Source organism: Natator depressus, chromosome 1, assembly GCF_965152275.1.
Source record: "Natator depressus isolate rNatDep1 chromosome 1, rNatDep2.hap1, whole genome shotgun sequence".
Lineage (NCBI taxonomy): Eukaryota > Metazoa > Chordata > Testudines > Cheloniidae > Natator > Natator depressus.
Window position 1 is genome coordinate 297,839,766 of NC_134234.1, and position 22,824 is coordinate 297,862,589.

General features: G+C 39.8%; 1 protein-coding gene across 4 annotated transcripts in view; it reads right to left on the reverse strand.

Moving 5' to 3' along the window:
• The window catches only part of DOCK4 (dedicator of cytokinesis 4), a 412,625-nt gene that overhangs the window by 27,485 nt on the left and 362,316 nt on the right, over nt 1–22,824 (reverse strand). For all 4 annotated transcript variants that reach the window (XM_074942246.1, XM_074942244.1, XM_074942245.1 and 1 more), the window contains 8 exons: nt 20,074–20,167; nt 12,264–12,412; nt 10,878–10,964; nt 7,904–8,008; nt 5,422–5,563; nt 4,664–4,830; nt 3,070–3,156; nt 1,201–1,377 (listed from right to left, as the gene is read on the reverse strand). In XM_074942246.1, the coding sequence (XP_074798347.1) occupies nt 1,201–1,377; nt 3,070–3,156; nt 4,664–4,830; nt 5,422–5,563; nt 7,904–8,008; nt 10,878–10,964; nt 12,264–12,412; nt 20,074–20,167 (1,008 nt within the window). The remainder of the gene's footprint in view (nt 1–1,200; nt 1,378–3,069; nt 3,157–4,663; nt 4,831–5,421; nt 5,564–7,903; nt 8,009–10,877; nt 10,965–12,263; nt 12,413–20,073; nt 20,168–22,824) is intronic.

A 22,824-nucleotide genomic window follows, 5' to 3' on the forward strand; every position in this document is an offset into this window, starting at 1 on the left:
GCTTTTGACCTTTCGGTCAAGTGGGCAAAGTGGTATTCAGCTTCTTCTTTCGCATGGCAAGAGAGGTGATTAGGAACATTCAAATATCCAATTGCAGATTACTGAGTCAGTGAGTATCTTTGGAAGGGCTTAGTGTAAGTCTGAGATGCTGGCAGCAAATGATCAAAGTGGGCACTAATTTACAGTGGGTCCATAGTTTGTGACTGGTGTTCAGTCACACTGTGTTATCTCTCAGCTTCCAGAGGTGTAAGAGATGACAGCATCTGAAATGAGATGTTTTGAAATGGCTAGGTGTGGACCATTGTTTCCAGGGTAGGTTGAAGCCTGTTATTCAACTTCTTCACCTTCTCATACTATGGTAGGGGGATTCCAACACACAGAGAAATATCTTATAAGACTTCTGGGGAAAATGTCAAGAACAAGCTAGTACTCGTAGTGTTCACATCCTTTCTTTTTTACTCAGAGCTGCAGCTTCAACATACCACAGAACTCTGCCCAGAGATAATATTCCAAAAATTTAAGGTAATCATGAAGGTGACCCAAGCGTGATGATGATCATGAACAATTCTTCAGCAAGAATATAGGTTAGAGGAGATAAACAAAATACTTTTCAATTGCACACACTGTTTCCTTCTAGACTTTCCCAGGAAGATTGGTTTCTTGAAAGACTTGGAGAAGATCTAGGAGAACAAGTTGTCACAGACACCCTTTCTTATTAAGGAATAAATGTAACAGTGTTATTGGCAGAACAACCTCATTAAGAAATAGAAAACTGTTCAAAACTGTCTCCTGACCTAAAAAGAAGCTGACACAATGTAGGAAAGAGTGATAAAACTAATTTTAAATAGAGTGGCTTAACCTTTCACAGAAAAAAACAAGTAACCATCAAAGAATGCAAGATAATTCTGGATCTACTTATCACTATGATAATTTTATAGTGCTACTTACACTCAAATGTAAATAATAAAATTAAAAAAAAAATCACACATTTAATATCACCTTTGATATTTATTTTAGTATAGGTGATTATGTATAATGCAGTTTCTATTAGTACTATTTGCATCCATTATATATAATACCATCTGTATGCTTTTATACAGAGCAAGAGTTAGACAGAAACAGCTTAAAATTAGTAAAACTATGCATGAAACAGATAATACAACAGATCCGTAAAATATATTTTATAAATAAACTGCTTACCTCTTGGTACCTAGCAACTCCACCATTAACTGCTGCATCTATGACCCCATTCAGACACATTGTGAGTGGGTTTATATTCTGCATCTGTCGGGTCTGACACTGACTAATCAGAGTTCTCAGCTGCTGGTTTTTATTTTCCAGCACTTCAATAGCATTCTCGAGGGGACTCATTTCCACCTGGGGGGAAAAAAAAATCACCAAGAACATGCTTAATTCTCAAAATATTTAACAGATAATTTACTAAAGGCTGTTTTTGCTGAATTCTAGACTCTAAACAAGGTTATTATGTATTACTAATTTCTCATATATTTGTAGATAATTCCTACATGCTTGGGTTGCCTTGTGAGATATGGGGTCAAAAACAGAATGACTTCAACCACACAAGCAAGGACCAAATTCCGTCAGCAATTCATATTATTTGACTCTGCAAAGCTGGTGAACACCTCCTGCAAAATATTGAGCCCTTTAACTCCTGGTGAAATTAACAGGGCACTCATTATCAGGCCCGGAGTGATTTCTGTGACTTACTGAAGGGTCAGAGGAGTTTCCCTAGCTGCTAATATATACTGCAAGAAGACAGGAAAGGCAGAAGAAATTTTATAATTCAGTAGCTAGAGTAGAGAATAGACTATTCTCTGGCCTCTATAGCTGTCATCATTTACCAAATGTTACCACCCAGTGGTATTTGAGACAACGCAAGTATGTGCTATGCTAAGCATAGAGGAAACTGTAGTATTTCAGCTATAATTGCTGGCAAAAACTGACTGTAATGGTGATAAAGGTACCTACGGGAGGGTCTCCTGCTGTTTTGAGGTGACTTTTTCATGCAAAATATTGGGCTGTGCTGTATTAATCTGGGAATTTGTGTATACTGGAGCAGTAGCCACAGTACCAATCAGCTACCAGATTTTCTCTTGCTTTACACAGAATTGTGTCATTTGATTTGTACTAAATTGAGTAGCTGTTTTTCAGTTAGGACTATACCAGAAGGATGAGAGAAAGACTGACAAACAAAATAACAACATAAAAAAAGGTAGATTTTTAAAAGGAAATAATTTGTACAGCAGTAACCCTGCGTTCAATGGGGACTAGTTTCTCATTAGTATTGGGCTGTCTTCTTTGGCAAGAGGGAGAATATTTGCATGTGCCAACCTTCAGGGCCTGAAGCTTGCCAAGTTAGCTAGAGAACTTTAAACAAGAAGGATTATTTTTCAGAATATGTTTTGAATGTATTAGAGAAGTTTCCCTGAAATTTAACTATGAAGAAAAACAATAAATTACAAGCTGTTAGTAATGGGTTGCTACTTTAGACCTGGATCTTACAATGAGCTTCACGTAGGCAGGTTTCTGCACCCATGCAGAGACCCAGTGACTTTAATAGAGCTCCATGCAGAGAGAGGGATCCACCCCCATGGCACTTTTAGCAGAATGGGAGGCCTGAGAATGATTACCTTTCAAGTGTACGAAGAGACATGTTAGGTCATAAATATTCTAAGCAGTGAACACTGTCGTACCAGGTTCTAAGAAAATAACTTGCTGACATTCAGTGTCACCTCTGACTATATTTTTCTTGGTTTTTTTTTGTCTTGAATTGTTTGAATCAATCATAATGATGGTTGGTGGTTCCTACCAGTGCTATTCAGTTATTTATGGGAACTAGATACCATAGAAGGATTTAAAAATCATTTTATTCAGCATAAAAATCAGGCTGAGATGGATTCCTGCCACTAGCAACACTAGATATTACTAATAAATCTTTAAATCTGGTTTATTACATGCTGTACATATAAAGAAGTAACCTAGTTGCTAAGCCAGTATCCAAAATGAACTCGGAAGCAAGAGTCTATTAATAGATCTCTTCATACTCACTACTTCACGTTTTTCCACTTCGAACCAACGGGATATCCCAGGTAAACTCTGCACTAAAATCAATGTTGTTCTTTCCACCCATAGGCTCTGCAAAATACAAAAGCAAATTATTTGGTGTGTTGTTCTTTTGGAGACACGTGATCTAGAATGCACATTGCTTTTGCCACCTTGCCCTATTTTCAGTGGTTTGTTTTATCTTTTCTTAACTGATGGATTTCTTCATTCTTGTGATATTGAATGGCAGTAATGTGGTAATAGCTAAATCTGCTCAAATGACCACCCAAAAGAATACAATATACAATTTTCTCTTTTACCGTCTAGGACGGACTATTAATTTCTGCTGATCTCATGAGTGGAGGATACTCTTTTTATCCTGGTCTCTCTTCTCTAAATGGACTACAGATGAAAGCTACTCACAACCTAATCTATTGGGAAAAAGGACAGTTTCTAGTTTTTGTATTCCTGAGATAAGGAATAAATGGGAAAAATACTTATGTTTAAAAAGAGTGACTCACTCTCCTTTATCAAGTCCTACAATATATCAAAGTGTATTGCATACATCACCCACAAACACATAATACTATTAAATGCCTTTTAGGGAAATATCTTAAAGTAATTTAAAAGCATTATTGTGACATAAAAGTCTGTTGAATTACAAGGTTCCTACAGTATATAATATAATGCTTATATAAAATACATCAGAGTTAAAGAATCCTAACCTTTTATCAGAATATACAACTGATTCATTAAGCTCATTTTTATGGTGCTTTTTATTACCCTTATAGTTCTTACTCTAATTTTACAGCAATACCAACATGTGATAATGCACTTTATCCATTTGAATAATTCCCTTATTGAAGCACAAGATATACAAATGTATTTCATATATACATTACTAAGAGATGAATATCTTTGACTAGGTACATATATATATATAACCAGGCAGGCATATGCTGAAAGAGTTTCTAAGTGTCTTGTGGGTCAGTGTTAAGGTTGGTACTGGAAAAGGCAAGAGTGAATTTTCCACACACCAATATTTTTGTTAATAGGATTAATAATAATTTATTTATTAGGGACTAATTTGTGGCTTGGACCTGGATTAAAAGATAGCATGTAGTTGTCATGTCACAAGCTCAGACCAGGAACCATATTGTAACTTAAAGAGTCACAATTTGGTTTCTGCTTCCTCCTTCTTCCACAGGAGGAATCACCTGTGCCTTATGCCTGGCGCAGATTACTTTACTTCCCAGTCTGTGCCAGTTTAACTGTTTTAGCAAACAGTCTGGGTGCTGCTCTCCCCTTGCAAAGCTATATAGGTAGCTTATGCAGGTAGCATGTGAAGGGAAGTAAGTGGGCTTCTTATGCGTTCTCATTCGCTTGTGCAGATATGTAGGGCAAGTGACAATCTTGCCTTATGTTTGTCTTCCTTATTTTAATTAAAATCTGAAGAGTATGGAAATGACACTTGATTTACCATTATTTGCAGGGTCCATTTAATTTACTCTTATCTAATTCATTCAGCACATAACTATAAATTATCTTATGAACAATGTTATACAGCACCAGTAGTACAGGAAACTATATGGTACTGTACCTTGAATTCATTCTCCTTGTCTTTGGTCCCTTTGTGGAATGGCCTGTCGTATCGGAATCTCCAGATGTGATTCACTTTATAAAAACTCTTGATGTTATCTGGGATGCCCTCTCTCTGCAGGACCTCCTGACTTTCAGGAATTGGTGTCACTGCATAGATCTGCAGATCTACATGTAAAAAGTTAAGGGCCAAACTAACTTATCACCAGCAAAACAAGTAGACTGGTTCCTGAAGTGTTAAGAAATAAAAATTCTGAAAGTTCACATCCTTAAGCTTCCAGAGCATTAACTTCTTTTAACAAGTCACATTTAGTTCTAAAATGCAGCTATCTAGTATATGGAAATTAAAATATTTAACTATGGATACTCCTTCAGATTTCACCCATAGCTTATGATACCATGCTCTGTAAATCAAGAACTAGAATTATTGCAACTTAAACTGACATACTAGTGCTCAAAGTCTGACAGTTCTGCAAAGTAATTTAAATGAAATCAAAATGTTTAACCAGTGATATCCTATCAAGGATTTTTAAACAAACAAACAAAACCATGTAGAAACATGAAAGAATGACTGGAAATAGTTTACCTGAAGAAATTATGAATAAAAAAAAGTGTTAGAAGTCAAATTCTTTCCTGATGTAATTCCAATTATTTCAGTGGAATTACATCACACGTGAATTTGGCTGTAACAATGTAATTTTTTTTTTTAAAGTGTGCAAAAATTAACTGCAGAGTTTGATCTTGTGAAAGTATGGATACACTGTGCTTCTGCCTGAAAGATGGTCTCATCGGGCTGATTGGCATGTTGCATAGCAATGGCATGTGGGAACTCATTCAACATTCGCTGTTGGAAAGCCTCCAGTCTCTCATAGTCATGTCCTCGGCAAACAAACTCCTTATTCTGTACAGAAGAAGCAGAGCTAGTTACATGAAAATAACTGAGTACCATTAAATAAATAAAGACACACACACTTTTAAAAGAGGGCTTTTGGGGATGCTTATTGCACTATTTGAATAAAGAAAAAGGTAAGTAACAAAAGGCAAAAGCAGAAAACAAATATATAGAGGGAAAAAGTGATTTAGTCAAAAGGAAAGCAAATGTAATTGCGCTATATAAAATACATTTTATTGCTTGAGGCATTCTGGAAAATCTAATCATTACATATTTCTGTAAGCCGTGATCTGAAAGGCAAACATTGTTTTTACTAGCTGAAAGTATGCACGGGTAATGTAAAGTAATGGATGGTGAAGGCAACAGGAGAGTCATACGTCCTTTGTGCAGTGTACTGAATTTTTTTGCTGGTTAGTCCTAAATCTTGCTTTATAGATATGCACCTTGGAGAAAGGGAAGGGCTAAGAATCCTTCAGAATGCATCCCTATTGCCTCTCCCTCTAAAGACTGCACAGATCACCAGTCTGATATATTCGGCCTGCCCCGCCTTAGGGGGAAAGAGAGAATGAGGGTAGCTGAGCCTGTTCCAACTCTGAATCTTCCACATGGCTGCTCACTTTTCCCCTGCACCACCAGGTCAAGTTGGCTTTCTTAAACATTTGTGCGTGCAACATGAACCTCACATAAACCATTAGATGCCAGGAGCTGGAATTCCCAATGCAGCACTTATTGTTTACAATGGTTGTGCTGATACCCACAAGTGCTATGGAAGTACTCTTCTTCATCAGCTTCCTATAGCCCTGGGCATAGGACTTTAGACAGGGCCTCATCTTTGTATATTATAGGATTTTATCCAATTTATCAGGAATAAATATGCACATTCACCATTTCCCAAGCAATAATGTTAAATAAATTCACTTGTTTTACTGTATTTTTGCAGTGGTTTTGTTTAGCAGTGTTTGGTAAAAATAATAATCATCTCTGTAAAATCATGAGAACACAAACAGATACCATACGCATCTGAGAGCGTCAGCCTTTCTTGTGAATTGCTGTTGGTGAAATAAACTCTGATATTCTTTGAGTGCAAATACAAATAATAGCTGAGGATACTTACATTTGAAAAAGTGAAGCCCTTTCCACAGCAAACATATCTAGGGACTTCACCACAATAATTAACAAGCCACTTGCCTTAAAAAAATTGAGGCAGATATAAATAGTAAGTCCTGAAGCGTGCTTGCAAAGCCAACAGAGAGTAACACTGTTCTCTGTACTTTAGCAGTGTTATTTGTAATTAACTCACAGGGAAAAGTATATTAAAAAAGGCGGAGACAAATGTATAGATCAGTAACAACTGAATATCTATCGTGCAGTGATTTTTTAAGTAAGATTTATTCTACCAATTGACAAACCTTGCCAATTTTCCAAACCTTAAATTCTTTATAACCTAAGATTTTAAAATAGATTTGTGAAGATGGCTTGAACCAAGTAGTAATAATATACCCACGAGATGTGTTTTGTGTCACCTCTTTTAAGGGGAAGGAGTTTCATACTATACCTACTAAAAGCAAGACTGTGATTTCCCCTACCAGCTTGCACAGGCCAATAAGTCCTCCCTTGCAGGCTACCCAGATCACTGCTCTGTTTGAGTGTGTGAGCGGGGGAGTACAGAGGAGCAGACTCCATGAGATTGACGCTGTGGAGAGTGGAAGGAGTCTTTGCTTGTCTCAAAGGTGCCAGTCAGCACAACTGGATCAACAAAAGGGGAAAACTAGGGGAAAACTAGTCAAAGGCACCCAAGTTCCATTTTCAAGAGTGACTCAGGCACTTGGAAGCCTAAGTCTCATTAAAAGTCAAGGGGACAAATGAGACATAGGTAGCTTTGAAAAAGTTATCCCTAGTCTGTACTTGGTAAAGGGGTGGTGTTGATTACTTTCCCTAATTGCCCCTTTGCTCAGCAGACCCTTGCCCCCACCCCCAAACACACACCAACAGGTTTCTGGGAAGTCACCAATAAAAGCAAAATGGGAGTAAGGTTCTTGAGGAAGCGTTGCTCCCCTAGTAGCCCATAGCCGAGGCCTGATCTCCCATTTGTACACCGAGACACACTTGGAGCTCAAGATATGTATGGTTTTGGAGGAGCTGTTGTCCATTCTGTGGGAACAAACATCTCACTCCCCTAAAAGAATATTAGGAGGCTACCCCATTTAGACAAAACACCTGGAGTTTTCCATCTCCTACAAAGGAAGAACTGGCATAAGACATAATCAAGTTCTCAAGTAGGGGAAGAGAAGATGAATGAAAGCATGACTGATAGAATTAGTGCATTAACGTGATTTTGAATTTACTCACTCTCAAGAAAAATGGAAACTTTTTCCCATAAAATCCAACTCTGAAAAACTCTGGCTCCAAACGTTGTTGATCCATGATTTTATCATACAAAGAGGCTTCCATCATCTGAAAAAGATTGAAAAGAAGAAATATATGTTTTATACTTAAAGCTTTTACAGAGAAGAGGCTGCTCAGTGCCCTAAGGTATTAGAATCACATTCCAGTTCTAATCAGCAATAAGGAGAACTAGATGACTCTTCTACAGTGGATTGAAAGCTTCTAAGAATTTTTGTGCCGTTATTTTCACTTAGGAAGAACAGATATTACCTTTTGTTTTTGTTTGTTTGTTTTGGGGTGAGAAAATCACAACACACAAATCTCTTAGAATAATAAAGATTTGCATGTTTTTCTTCTTTAATCTTCCTAATTTACCATCTCCATTCTTATTATATACACACACCCACACACAGACGCACACCACCACACCCATACACACCCAATTTGAAACATAATCCCAAGTATTCTGCTGATTACTCAAGTATCTAGCTATAACAAGGGCATTTTTATGAGCACAGGGCATTAAGGTTTGGGATTTTCAAAGAATCCTGCCCAAGGGAGTTAGGAGTCTAAATCTAATTTAATATCAATAGAAGCTGAGTACCTAAACTTCCTTGGGCTCCTTTGAAAATTCCAGTCTAGAAAATGTATAAAAATCCTTTCTTTGACCAATATACACAGTTGTTGTTTCACTCAAAATATTGGCACAAAGTGACTTGGTTTCAAAGTTTCCTATTTGTCTTGATGTGATTCAAGAGACAGGTTCTCCGTCAATATTTTACAAATAGTGATAAAAAGAAAAGGATCAAATTAGTCAGTTATTGATACAATTTTGTTAATTTGCTAATATTGAAGACTTTGGGGGGAAATGTAATCAGAAGTAATATTAATTGCCGCCCTACTTAAATTACATGAAGAAACCTCATTTTTATACAAAGTCAGATTAACATCAACAGTGTATATGTACTTGAAGACTATTTAGCATTTCAGTCTTTCAGATACTCACAACATAGATATGTCAAGAACCAATTAAATAGGCAAGACTAGGGATGTAGGTTTGTCATGATGGGAAAAAGAGTGGCAGATAGCATAATCTTCCCATTATTTGTGACTTTTCTTGTGTGCCTGTGACTCACCCCGCAGTGGTGGCTCCTGTCCCACAGGGCTGGACCTGGCAGCCCATTCTAGGTGTTGTGACATGGCGTGCGGGGTTGTAGCACTGGTTAGGTTTGGCCCAGCTGCCCCTCTGTCATGAATCGGGTAGGAGGAGGTGGAGGGGCCAAACTTCAGTGAGTAGCATTGGGACCTGGTGCATGGGGGTGCAGTGCTGTTCGGGTTTGGCTGCCCCTCCATTGTAATGTGGTGCTTCATCCCAGTGACTTCTCTATTCTTCCTCAGCCCCCAGCCTACCTTCCACATTGGGCCAGGATTAGGGTTGTGATGTCTGGACGGAGGGGCGCTGTTATGAACGGTCAGTGCCCAGCCCGACTGTCAAAGTGAGGAGGAGGAGGAGAAGATGTTTTATTGAAAATCATGGAGCAGTCACAGTAAATTTAGTGACCTGTGACTTTTACTAAATTTACTGTGTCTGCTCTATGATGTTTGATAAAAAATGCTGTGAAAAGGCATTAATAAGGGCAAAATTTTTATGGTAGTACTCAGTTTGCTGCTTCTTATGTGTTTGGCCCTATCTGTCCAATAGAGCAAACTAAACATTAAATATGCTTTTGAGTTCCTAAAAAAACCTTCCAGTGGAACAGGAAGCTTCTAATAGGAGAAAGGACAAAACCCTCATTTAGGTTCTGAATTGTTAAATTGTCATTTTAAAAAAAATATCATGGTTCTCAGAAAAATATTTATACAGAACTAATGATCGATTGCTTGGCTTTTCAAGCAATTAGAATAACGAAGGTGGGCGGCTGCTCATAACAGAGCGATTGTGTATAGTGTTAGCTAGAAATATGAATACAACAAAAGTACAGCTTTGTACTCACTCGTGTGTTAAAAATGTTTTGGATGGCTGCCCAAAATGGAAGCATTTAAAATCTATCCATTTACTTTTATTCTGCAAATATCCCAGAATACTTTATACATATATATCAGGTGTGGCCAACCAGTGGCTCTTTTAAGTTAAAATGTGGCTCGTGGAGCACCCTCATGTCCCCCCCATTCTCCACCTACCAGACTGGGGAGAGAAGGGGCTCAAGGCTTCTGCCTTGAGGCAGGGTGGTGGGGCTAGGGGCTTCTGACAGAAAGGACTGGGGCCTGCTGAGCGTTGGTGAACCACAATTTAAAGGTTCAGGCCCTCCCAACAGCTTGAGTCAGGCCCCCTTCATACCCTCAGGAATCCTTCCCTAGAACTCCCAGGTGTTAGCTCCACGGGGAGAGGCAGCAGCAAAAGCAGCAGCTCTCCCTGCAGCTCCCAGCTGTTTACCGCCGCCATTCCCCATTACCTCAGCTCCCAGCTTGCCGGCTCCAGCAGCTGTCGCACAGGGAGAGGGAGGCACCATGTGACTGAACGGAGCCAGCAAACCCCGGAAAAAAATGGGGGGGGGGTGAACCCCTGTGCCCCCCCCCCATACATCGCCTCTGGCTTCTTCCTAGCTGGAAAGGGGGTCTCGGGGCTTCAGCTCTGTGGGAAGCACCTGCCAGGGCTCAGGGCTTTAGCTCCACTTCTGCTGAAGCCCCAAGCCCCGGCAGGTACGTCCCAGCTCTCGAACTTCTGGAGATTGTCCAGAAGTCAGTAAGAGGGTCGGTAAGTTTGGCCACCGGTGATATATACATTATAGGGAACAAATAAGAATCAAAGGTAAGGATTGCATACTAGTCATATTAGGCTTACAAGGCCAAACTTAATAGGCTAAGAATCATTTTGTTTAACTCTAATCAAAAGGGAGCTCCTTATTCTGAATGACCAAAATGCACCCGGGTACATTACCCTCATCTTGCTGAGATTTCTGTAGTCATAATAGCTCTCGTACTGCTCTGCAATCTTCCTGCATAAGATGATGCCATTCTCCCAACACTGTAGACAAACAGGTTACAGAAATACAGAGAGGAATCATGCTTTGTGGCAATTTCAAATAGCTTTCCAAGTATCTTCTATTATTGATACAATTTCCCAGTAGCCAACAAATATAAGGCAGACAACACCTGTTGTGTGACAATTCACAATATGTTATTAAAGCTCCTTCTTTGTAGGCTGACTGAACCGCACTCCCAGTTACTGAACATACTTGAACATAATACCCACTGTCTGCAGTATCTTGATAAGGGCAAAACTCCTTAACTAAACTTCTGGACTCTTTGAGGCATCAAACCGTATATTTCCAGAGTTAGCAGATAAAAGGAGTCATTTGAGATAAGACACACTGTGCACTGCAGAAGATGGAGATCACTAACGAAGTGATATCCATCTCCTCCAGCACGGCACATGGGATTTATTCGACTGGTTATATGTTCCTATATAAAATGTATTTTACATATAGAAGAGTAGAAAAATTAGGAAAAATATTCCTTCCTTGATTTTTTTTGGGGTAGGGGGAGGAACAATCTGGTTGAAAACAAGTTTTCAATTTCACAAGCTCAGAGTATCCTTAACTTGTTTGACTCATTGCTAACCAGCATTCAACATTAGTTTTAATTCTACTACTTACAAAAATTTACATGGATATTACACCAGTTACAAAAAATTACAGTGTACCTGTGTATCAATGATTGAGGAGAGAGATTTAAGTAAAAAATTAAGCAGAGAGTATAATTTTAAACCAGATAATATTGGCATCCAATATTTGTGCCAGTCTTCACACCAATAAGCAATGGTTTCTGTCTAATTTGGGATAAAATTTCTGAATATTGGCACTATGCTATGGTCATCATTAAAACTTACCAACAGCAGCCTCTGAATATTATCATTAGTATTACTGCTGCTGCAGTTGCTATTCAAGGGAGACAGCATGGTTCTGTAGATAGAGGACAGGCCTAAGAGTCAGGAGACCTGGGTTTTATTCCTAACTCAGTCACTGACTTGTGTGAATTCAGCATGCTTCTGTCCTTATGTGGCTCAGTTTCCCCATCTGTAAAATGGGGAAAACATCATCTTTTGTAAAGTTCTCTGAGGCTTCCAGTTGAACAGCACTATGCAAGTCCTAATCAACAGTATTTCAGACACCATGTGTGGTAATTTATGGCAAATGCTAACCTTTAAATGGCAGTCACTTAAATGTCAGTCACTGGATATAAGAAATAAACACTGCAAAACTGGAGGTGATTTTACAATCCTACTACCCACTCATGATAAAAATCGATAATCAAACCCACTTACCTTTCCCCGGTCAAAGTTCTGGATGATTGTAAGGTGAAGATACTCTTTGCGCTGCCACTCTGTTTGCATGGGATAGTTTAGAAATTCTCTCAATGGCCGGTCAGACCATTCTAATAACTCATCGTACAGCAACAGTGTGTAGCCAGCCTCTGTCAGACAAGTTACAAAGTGTTATATGTAAACATGAAAAATATAAAATACCTCAAAAGCCATGTTATTTAAACCACTATCTACCATAATATTCTCAAAAAGTTATACCTCTGCATAGAACAACTACTTTACCTAAATCATCATAGGGGGCGCTAGTAGCACAAGGTTGCTCTACACTTCCCACGATAATATGCTGTTTTCAGTTGCTTATAACTTTGCCATACTTTAATTGCTCAGGATGAAATTTCCTATGCTGGGTGTCTACCTCAGGCTGAATATTTTTGTAAGTTTTAGCAAAAATGGCCCAGCCATTACTGAGAATGAGATTAGGGGAAAATATGATGTTTTGCCCATGTTAAAAAAGTTCTTGCAACTGTTTTGCTGAGAAGCTCTAGGTCCGCTATGCTTTGGAGTACGGACTTGAAATTTGGCAGAGGGATGGGCCTTTGTGTCAGATATGTGCCTTTTGCCATCCCCATAAAAAATGACCAAATTATAAGACACTGAAAACTCTCAGATGCTCAGTAGAGACATGTTAGAGTGTAGCACCTAATTTCTCCAAAGATGCTATCTACACTGGGCATGTTCGCTGCAAAGGCTGAGCAGGACTATCCCTGCAATTGCTAATCCTGGCTGCTGCCAGGCACCTGGACGGAGAGCAGGGAGACTGCCTCTCTGTTCTCTCAATGTTCCCTCAGCAGCATGGAGAAGGAGGAGGAACAAACTGATTAGAATGCAGAGGGGTGAGGAGCTGAGCCTGGGGGCAGAAAGAGTAGAGGGAAAAGACTGGGTCAAGGAGACGGGGGAGAAAAGGGGAAGACTAGGAGCCAGGAAAGGGGGGGAGAAAGGATAGTGGCTGTACAAGAAGACAGACTGGGAGCTGGGGGAGGGGGAGAAACAGGAGAGGGACTGCGACTGGGAGCCAGTGTGGGGGAAGGGGTATGTAAAAGATTGGAAAACTAGAGGAGGGGCAGAAACTGGCAATGTCTAGACAAGGAACTAGGACTGGAAGGTGGTGGTGAGGTCACTGGCATGAAGAGCTGGGGTAAAAAACCAGAACTTGTAGAGGGGCAGGCTGAAGGGTACAACACAGAAGGGATCAGGGCTGGGAGGAATGAGGGCAGAAGGATCTATGCCCACTAGAGCACACGCCCCTAGAGCCTGCAATGAAACCCAAGATTCAACATTCCCCTGGTGTCAAAAATATCAGTGAAACCCTCTGGCACAATGTCTCATTCCCCTCTACTGCTGGTCCACATAGCAGTAATAAGTTGTCATCCTCTATCAGCAAAAAGAACAAGAAGTACTTGTGGCATCTTCGAGACTAACAAATTTATTTGAGCATAAGCTTTCGTGGGCTAAAACCCACCTTGTTTTAGTTAGTCACTAAGGTGCCACAAGTACTCCTTGTCCTTTTTGCTGATACAGACTAACACGGCTACCACTCTGAAACCTGTCATCCTCTATCAGTTACTCTGTTAGCTTCAGTTGCAAGAACTGAGATGTGGATCTAAAGGTTCTAACCCAGCAGATGATCCTCATAGTGGAATCTGTTTTTTTGGTTTGCTTTTTTAAAAACCTAGGAAATTACACACACACACACACACACAAAACTGTGTTAAAAGAACATTATTAAGGTTGCAAAGTCAAAGCTCAAAAGTTAGGATATGCTAGAATTAAGGTTGCCTGTACAATCTTCATTTGACCCTCCTGTATGTATGCATTAGGATACAGTCTTTAATTACATGATCACATACTATTTTTTTCCTCTGTCTAGTTCAGTGCACATGATGGGCCATGTTATGGGAATGCATAAGGGTTGTGAAGTGTAGGAAACTGTTGTCTGTGGGACCCCTGTTTCATTTGTTGTGGATTTGGAAGGTGTGTAGTGACTGAAGCACAGGCAACCTTAGTTCTGGCATTTCTTAACTTCTGAGTGCTTGTCTTTGCAACTTAAAAATGTTATTTTAATATAATTTTTGCATGTAATTTTATATTTAAGATGTCCAATATACTTATTTATAATTGTATTTAAAACTAATTGCTATAAGATTGATACAGCTTGACTTCTTTATTGCTAATGAACTACTCAATCTAAATATGCACTACAAAGAAAACTTCTTAGTGTTCCTTTCCTTTTCAATTTCCATCATGGAATGACTTAGCTTTGGAAGATTTCTGTAGTACAAATCTGCATTAGTGAGTTCTTGGACAAATTGTGTTATATGTAAGTAACTTATTAACACCACTGGCAGACGTATGTATAAATTCCCCATGCCCCAAAAGAAAGCAAACAAGAGGGGCTGATTTATTATATGGAAAAATCTATCTGAAGAGGTTCAAAGGGTTAAACACTTCCACGAGTAATGGAAACTGAAAGGTTATCTCATTCCAGTTTTGAGGTCTCTGAAGGGGACACACAAGGAACTAGAACATTGCATGTTCTACCCACAAGGGGATTAAACGCATAGCCATGACTGGAAACTGTGGAAGGAAAGATTTATGCTAGATATTAGATTTTAAAAGGCCTTTTCTCACAAAGAATTATTAGAATGTGAACCAGTCTTGTAAATCATATTGTGAAGACAGATAAAATAAATGAAAATAAGAGAAAGCTGCCTTCATCCCTGGAACAAAACTATACAACTAGATGAAATAAAAGTGTAACACACTGGAGTGCTGGTAAGAGAGTGAACTTTACTTCCTGTCCCCAGGCAACTGACAAGGGTCAAGGTTAAACTAACCTTTTGATGTGTGTTCTTTTCACCGAACATCAATATGTAAACCAAGGGGATGGACCAAATGAATCTTTGCTTTTCAATGTAAGGACTGTTTCTATTCTTTGTCACGGACTGAGGCCAGTCGTTCCTTAATCACGCAGTACTAAATAAGACTGACTGAGTGTCATGGCAAAGAAAGAAAGATCTATAGAAAAATGAAAAACTGCCATGGAGGCATTATTTTGAGCAAAATATTGCTTAAAAGAAGAAAAGAATAGTTTAAAAACATTAAAAAAATCAGCACAATCAGTGCTTAGACTATATTGAACATACGTATAGAAACTAGTGTGTTAAGGATCCATTGACATGCCTTGCTCAGTGGGTTATTAAAACCTGTTATGTAAAAACCTAAAAGCCACACTTGTGTCACAAAAATCATGTCTGTGGCAACCATCTCTCTCTAGTTGGTAATTATGCCCAAATTATACGAGAAGGTCCCTGAAGTTATACAGCAAGGTCACCAAAAACTCTCCCCAATACAACCGCTCAGTCCTCTGACACATTAAATATATAGAGGCCAGACAGGTATGGTGGAATTAAAGAAATCCTCTCTCCTTTGTACCTTTGGAAGTCCATGCTTCATGTACCCTGTTCACAACTCCACCTTGCCCAAATGGTCTCCTAATGACTTTTTAATGTACTACAGGTTTTGGTATTGAACACTCATAATTACAATGTGCAGGTTACTGAAAAAAAGCTGGAGTTTTTTTGGCTGAGTGGATGCCAGCTGGATTGAGGCCTCTAGTACACAAGGTGGTCAGTTTGGGATTTTGCAAACCCAAAGTATTTTAATACAGGGGAGGTGATTGATCTCCTATTTCCTTCTTCATTTTGGACAGAGGCTAATGTGACATTAAATTCGGAGTGAGGCAACTGAAAAAACAGATACCTACCTGGAACTGTTCTTCGTGGTGTGATGTAGATGTGTATTCTACTTAGGTGTGTGCATGCCCAGCATATTGGAGCTGGAGACCTTTGCCTAACAGTACCAGTAGGGGCAGTGCTCATGCCTTGTGGCCATAGCCCAGCCCCTAGCATTATAAGGGGGCACTACCCCAATGCCCTCCGTTTCTTCACATCCAACTTCAGATGTATAGACTCAGATGCAGAGGGGACCGAGGGTCAGTTGTGGAATACACATCGGCATCACAGAATAACAGTTACAGATAGGTAACTTTTTTTTTTAATAGATGCAGCAATGTACTCTACTAAGGTGACTCACAAGCAAGACTAAGAGGAGGTGGGACTCAGTCTGCAGGACTGCCTTCCCAAATGTGCCATTTGATCTGGATGCAGCAATGACGGCATAGCAGTTTGTAGAAGCACGCACAGAAGACCAAGTTGAAGCCCTGCAAATGTCCAACATAGGAATGTCACTTAGAAATGCCATGGACGTCGCCTGGGCTCTTGTGGAATGGGCTCACACCTCTTGAGGCAGCATAGCTCAAGCTACTTTGTATGTTGTCATGACACAGGAAGTTATCCACCTGAAGACTGTCTGTGAAGAGACCACTTGACCCTCCATTTGGTCTGCATAGGAAACAAACAAATGAGATGAGGAGTGGAAAGATTTGGTCCTCTCCAGATTAAAAGCTAATCACCACCTGACATCCAGTATGTGAAGACATTTTTCCTCTGGGGTTGAATGCAGCTTGGGGAAGAACACTGGTGAATATATAGGTCTGGTTCAAGTAAAACTGGGAAACTGCTTTGGATAAAAACTTAGGGTGCAGCTGCAGGGTTACTTTGATTTTAGAAGAGCCTGAACGGAGACCCCTTCGAGAGCAAAACAGATGGCATTTCTTATTTCTCTCATGGCAAACTGGTTGATCATCGAAATACTCCAAACTGCAAAGGCGGTGTGCAGGACACTGGCTTCAGGGACCATTCATGATTCTGGGAGAAATTTTGTCTGAGGTGATCCGCCAGGTGATTCTGTATCCCAGGGAAGTGATTGGCTGTGGAGGTAACATCTTCCCCAATGCAAAACTGCCGTAGCCTAATTGCCTCCTGATACAGCATGTTGGAGTGTTCTCCCCCCTCACCTGTTCACATAATTCATTGCACTGGTATCGTTGGTGAGGATGAGTGCCACTGAGCCCCTGATGTGATCCTGAAAGGTCTGACAGGGATTGTAGATGGCTTGAAGCTCCAGGACATTGATATGCAGAGAAGCTTCTCGTTCCAACCACAGACCTTGAACTTTCAGCAATTCCAGATGTGCTCCCCAACCTATTAAGGGGGCATTGGTGACTACAGTCTTGGTCAGTGGGGACTGAGCAAAAGGAATGCCCTGGGACACATTATCTTGAATCATTTACCACCATAAGGAGTCCAGGATTGGTGGACAAGCCTGTCCAAGGGATGATGAATCGGATGATAGACCAACTTCAGTCACTTCTGAAGAGGATGAAGGTGTAGTCTGGCATATTGGACTAGCTGTGGATCTGCAACCATATGGCCTAGGCTGTGATTAAGGTTTGAGACTGCAGCTCCAGACATAGGCGGGGAATTGCCTGGAATTGGTCAGTTGGCAGAAATGCTCTTGAGCTCATAGAGTCTAGCAGGCCCCAATGAACTCAATTCTTCAAGTTGGAACCAACCTTAATTTCCCACTTTTTAGGATGAGACCTAGATGATCAACTAAAGGTAGTGTGAAATGAACATGAAAGAGGACTTCCTCTTTGGACCTGCCCTCAATAACCAATGGTTGAGGTACAGGAAGATATGAATTCCCCTCTTCCTGAGGTATGCTGTTACAATCATAGAATCTACAATCATGGTAGAAACGCAGGGAGTGCAAGACAGGCCGAAAGGCAGCATGATGTATTGGTTGAGGAACCTCCTGAAGCTTGGCAGGATTGCTATGTATGTGTCCTGAAGGTCCAGGGCAGAAAACTAGTTGTTGTGATTTAAGACGGGGAGGATAGCTAATAGGATTACTCTACAGAATCTCATGTATCTGATGTATTTATTGAGATTGCAAAGGTTGAAGACATGTCTCATCCCTCCCTTGGGCTTGGGGATCATGAAATACTGGGAGTCTCTTGCCAGTTGAGTCCTTTTTATGAACTATTTACCAGTGCTTCATCTGCCTTTAATGTGTCCTTCACTGAGACCCAACAAGCCCCTCATGTGAGGATCTCTGTTGGGGAATGGCCCCCGACTATGGGCAATGCTTGAACCCCAGTGAGGTCACTGCACAGGGCAGCTAATGCCCGTACTATACTAACACTAAACTTAACCTGAGATACTTCTAACTACTATACACAAAAAAAATTAATCAGAAAACAGACTGAAAGCATGAGGTAAAAACACCACACATAGCTTCAGCTCTAGTCAAGGATGGTGAGATGGAACTGAGGAGATCATGGGGAGGGGTTTGAGCTGCAGAGCACGAGCACTGTCCCTACAGGTACTGCTAGGCAAATTTCTTTGGCTCTGGAGTGCTGGGCGTGCCCATATTTACATAGAATACACAGCTGCATCTACTTGAAAGAATATTTTGTTACCCACTCCAGTAACTTTACAGAATCTACTTGTCCAACAATGATAAATACCACTGTTGTGCATCCAATGTCGTATGTACAACAATGGATAAATACATTATCTTTTGTGTCTACTGAAACCAACAGCAACATAGTTAACAACATTGACATTTAAATGACAATATCAGGCTTCAGAGTTAATTCCCCATTCAGATGAATTGAAGCAGTTCAGACTGCTTGAAACAATGGCTCTATGAGATGCATGAAGACTCTAACAGACGTAACGGCACTGGTTACATTCCTTCACATTTTTAAGGGTATTGTTGAAACCATAAGGGTGAAAAGATTTCTTTTTTTAAACAGAAGTTTAGATTTTGGAATGCAATTATGTAGTGGCTTTAAGAAAATAACAGGTCACTGAAGTGACCACATAACTACATTATGCACCTAATATCAATTTCCTGGGTACAATTCTATGGCCTGTGATGTATGAACTGGAGGTCAGACTAGATCTAATGGTCCCTTCTGGCCTTAAAATCTATAAATGAATGAATGGTGCCAAACAGTGGGAAATACACCACTTGGAGAAAATCCAAACTCTCTCTCTGTTTTACAATCAGTTTAAATGTGTTAAGAATACAAAATGTCCGCATTTTTTCTTATCTGCATGGAATCACAGCAGTGCATGGAATACAGCTGGAAATACATATCCTAGTTGTATTGGCTCAAAGAACTTCATCTGAACAGGAAAGGAAATTTTGGTATTTCCACTCTTCATTCATGACAGAAACATGTGAAGGCTCAGAGCACAAACACGTGTGATTTGACCAGCCCAACCCTTCACACTCTTTTTGAACGATTAAACAGAAAGAATGAAAAATCAGGAGTTGCCTCATTTAACTCCAAGCCAGTTTTGTGAATCAATATGGGCTAAATTGTGACTAGAGACACAATCTGGGGTGGGTTGTAAGCCACATCAACCCAGAAGTAATGCCAAGAGGCACTGTGACTCAGAGAGAGACAGGTTAATCACAATTCTGTCTTTCAATCCTATTGTTCCTGGGTGGGAAAGAGTAATAAATTCATTGCTGTCTTATACCAGCAGTAAATTACTGTCCACCCCACGTAGCACAGCTACTCCGGGCAGCAAGTAGGGGAAGTGGATGAAATAGAGCCAAGGCTCTGCGTATTCGCTGCTCACCTGCTGTGGGGACAGTAAGCTGGCGAGTAGCCCCTCCTGTTTTACTTGCCTGAATCTGAGATCCGGGTGACCCGCAAAGGGGTTAAAGGAGGTGTTTTATTGCCTATGACCTCACTATGACCGTGAAAGGGCATAAGTCACAATCTAACTCTAAATATTTTTTTCCCTAGGTTGCATGTACCAACAATTACCTGTGAAGTTTTGTGCTTTCAGATGCAGGTCATATAGCTTATGGATGTAGCGAATATACATCTCCTCCTTATTCAGTTCAGTCTTATAAAAATTCTGCAATAAAAAATGATATAGGTGGTTAAACAAAATGTTTCTGAGAATGTAAAATGGTAGAATAAATAGCTGAAAATCGGTGTTGGAAGTAATTGTTAAGTGTACAGAACATACACATCAAACCTAATGTTGCAGAAACGCATGCAAATTTCAAGAAGTTGCGTGTTTACAAGGGCAAACTATAAAGGTCAGTACATGTAGTCCCTTATAAATAGGCCTCTTACATTTTGTTGAGAACAATCATAATATCCAGAATATTTTTAAAATTATTCTCCTGCACAAGAGTCAGAATCCGCTAGAACTAGAATCCGCTAGAACTAAAATCCCATAATGTTTTATCTATTTGACGCATTTTACTCAAAAATACCGATTCAGCTATCTAAAAAATACATCTGTACTTCTATCAAGCCCCACTGAAGCAATTTAACGTCTCATTGAAAGCTCTACATTGATTTAAAAAATTGAAAGCACTCTGGCTTTTGTATTCATATTTTAACAAAATATCTACGCTACTGTATGTCTACCCTTCACTGTGTGATAGCACAATGCCAGGATAACTTTGGCAGGATTGCAAAGAACTATTCAAGTGTAAAAACCAAAATAACTCTGAAAGAAAATGTGATTTCTTCAGCTCTGGCTTATGCTCACGAAAACTGGTAACTGATGCATGACTATTGCATACCATGTCTGAAATATAAAAAAAGTTCTATTTTGAACTTATGTCGAAGGATGTGGAATCAGATTTTCAGAGTTACTGGGGATTTTTAGATGTGTCACTGTTAGTGATTGACGTGGGTTTCACATAAATAAAGTCCTGCATGCAGTTTTGAAACTTTAGTCCATGATGTTCAATATTTAATTCTGTTCATCAGAGTAGTACAGGCCCTAAATCAGGTATTCCAAGGTCAGCAATAGGAGAATGGTGTCTTACGCCATACATCGTAAATGCTGTCATCTTGAAGATAGAATTGCAGAGCATGCACATACAGGTCCCAGCATGCAACGCTTAATTTTGTAACTGGTCTGCTCAGATCAAGATATCACTACATGCTACAACCTTGATGCTGCAGGATGCCCCTGCACATTCAAGATTGTGATTGGTTCCACGTTATCGTGCATCTCTTCTGGGCTCTCGGCAAGTTGCCAATGAGCCGCTCTGTTGGAATAAACTGTGAATGTTCTTGTTCTAGACCACAGATTCCCAAACTGTGGGTTACAATCACTAAAGTGAGGAAGGTAGAAAGGAGCACTGTGAACGAATCTCAGAGAAAGTTGTTGTAGGAAGTCAGAGAAAAAATGTAAAATGTTACAAAAATAAGTGTATTTTTTTAAATGATAAAAATGGAGACACAACACGAGCTCTGCAATTGCATGTCCCTTCAAGGCCACCATATTACTATAATCTGAGAAGCACAGCTAGCAGGGCAGCACCTGCTGGAGCATCTGCTAAAATACAAAAAAGGTAAAATATTAAAGCTGTACTTGTATGTGTGCCTGGAATGTAAAACAGCACCAGGCCCATTAAAAAATGTTATTAGGACACCAATGAAGTGCAAGTATCCATGCATACAGATCACGACAAGACGTGGCACTGAACTGTAATACCAGACTGGCTCTACTTGCTAAGGACTAAGAGCTCTGTTGCTCCTCACGCACCTGTATTGCATAAGTTACTCAGGTCTTTGTTGAAGCTCATTTCTGACTGGAGATAGAACATTCTGTGGAATGGACAGTGGCAAGTCGCTCCATTAACAGCTCAGAAAATAAAAAGAATGTGTGCAAACACAATGAGAAATATGCGACATGTTTTTTCATCAAATCATTCTAAGCCATAATGTGCAGTCTAAGAAGAGTATAACACCTTCAAAGAAGGTAATATTTAGCAATTAGACAGCCACTAATAGAGACTTTTTTCCAGAGAAAACTAGGCAGCTTGAAAAATTCAACACCACTTTTTCGAAGCAGCAATGTCAACAAAAATGTCCTTTTTCAGGTAGTATCTCTATGAATCACATGACGTGTAAAGCACAGACCCTTGCAAAAAATCTTATAATTCCCTGCACAGTAGATATGGTTTCAAAATTCATAGGGCCTGTATCACCTACCAAACTGAAAACAGTACTTTTGTCAGATAAAACTGGTTTTTGTCCCATATTAGTGACGTGGTTCAGGATGTCTGAGAACAAGTCCTTTAAAAAAATCAGCACTTAGCGATTCAACTTGATGAGTCAAACAGCGTGTCTGGTGTGACATAGCTCTTAGGGTTCATCAGACATGACCGATAATTCTGCTGAAGACAACTTGCTGTGCTGGAAAGCTGTGACAGTGTGCACTACAGGAGAATGTTAATTTGAGACACTTTAGGAAACAGTCCAAAATAGCCACATTCAGTGGGAATGGTGTATTACAATCTACATGGATAATATCAAGTCAGTGAGGTTTAAGAATAGTAAGTAGTCTGGTCACATAAAACGAAAACACTGCACTTAATGATGCATGGCTTTACAATTTTGTATATCAGTCACATTCTTTCTGCTAAGAAAATGTTTGAAAAAAATACCTAATCCTTCATGAAGCTGAAGGAGGAGCAAGCTTCACTGAAGGCCATACAGTAAATTCTTGACTTTTTGTATTGCTCTGTGGTGGACATGAATTTA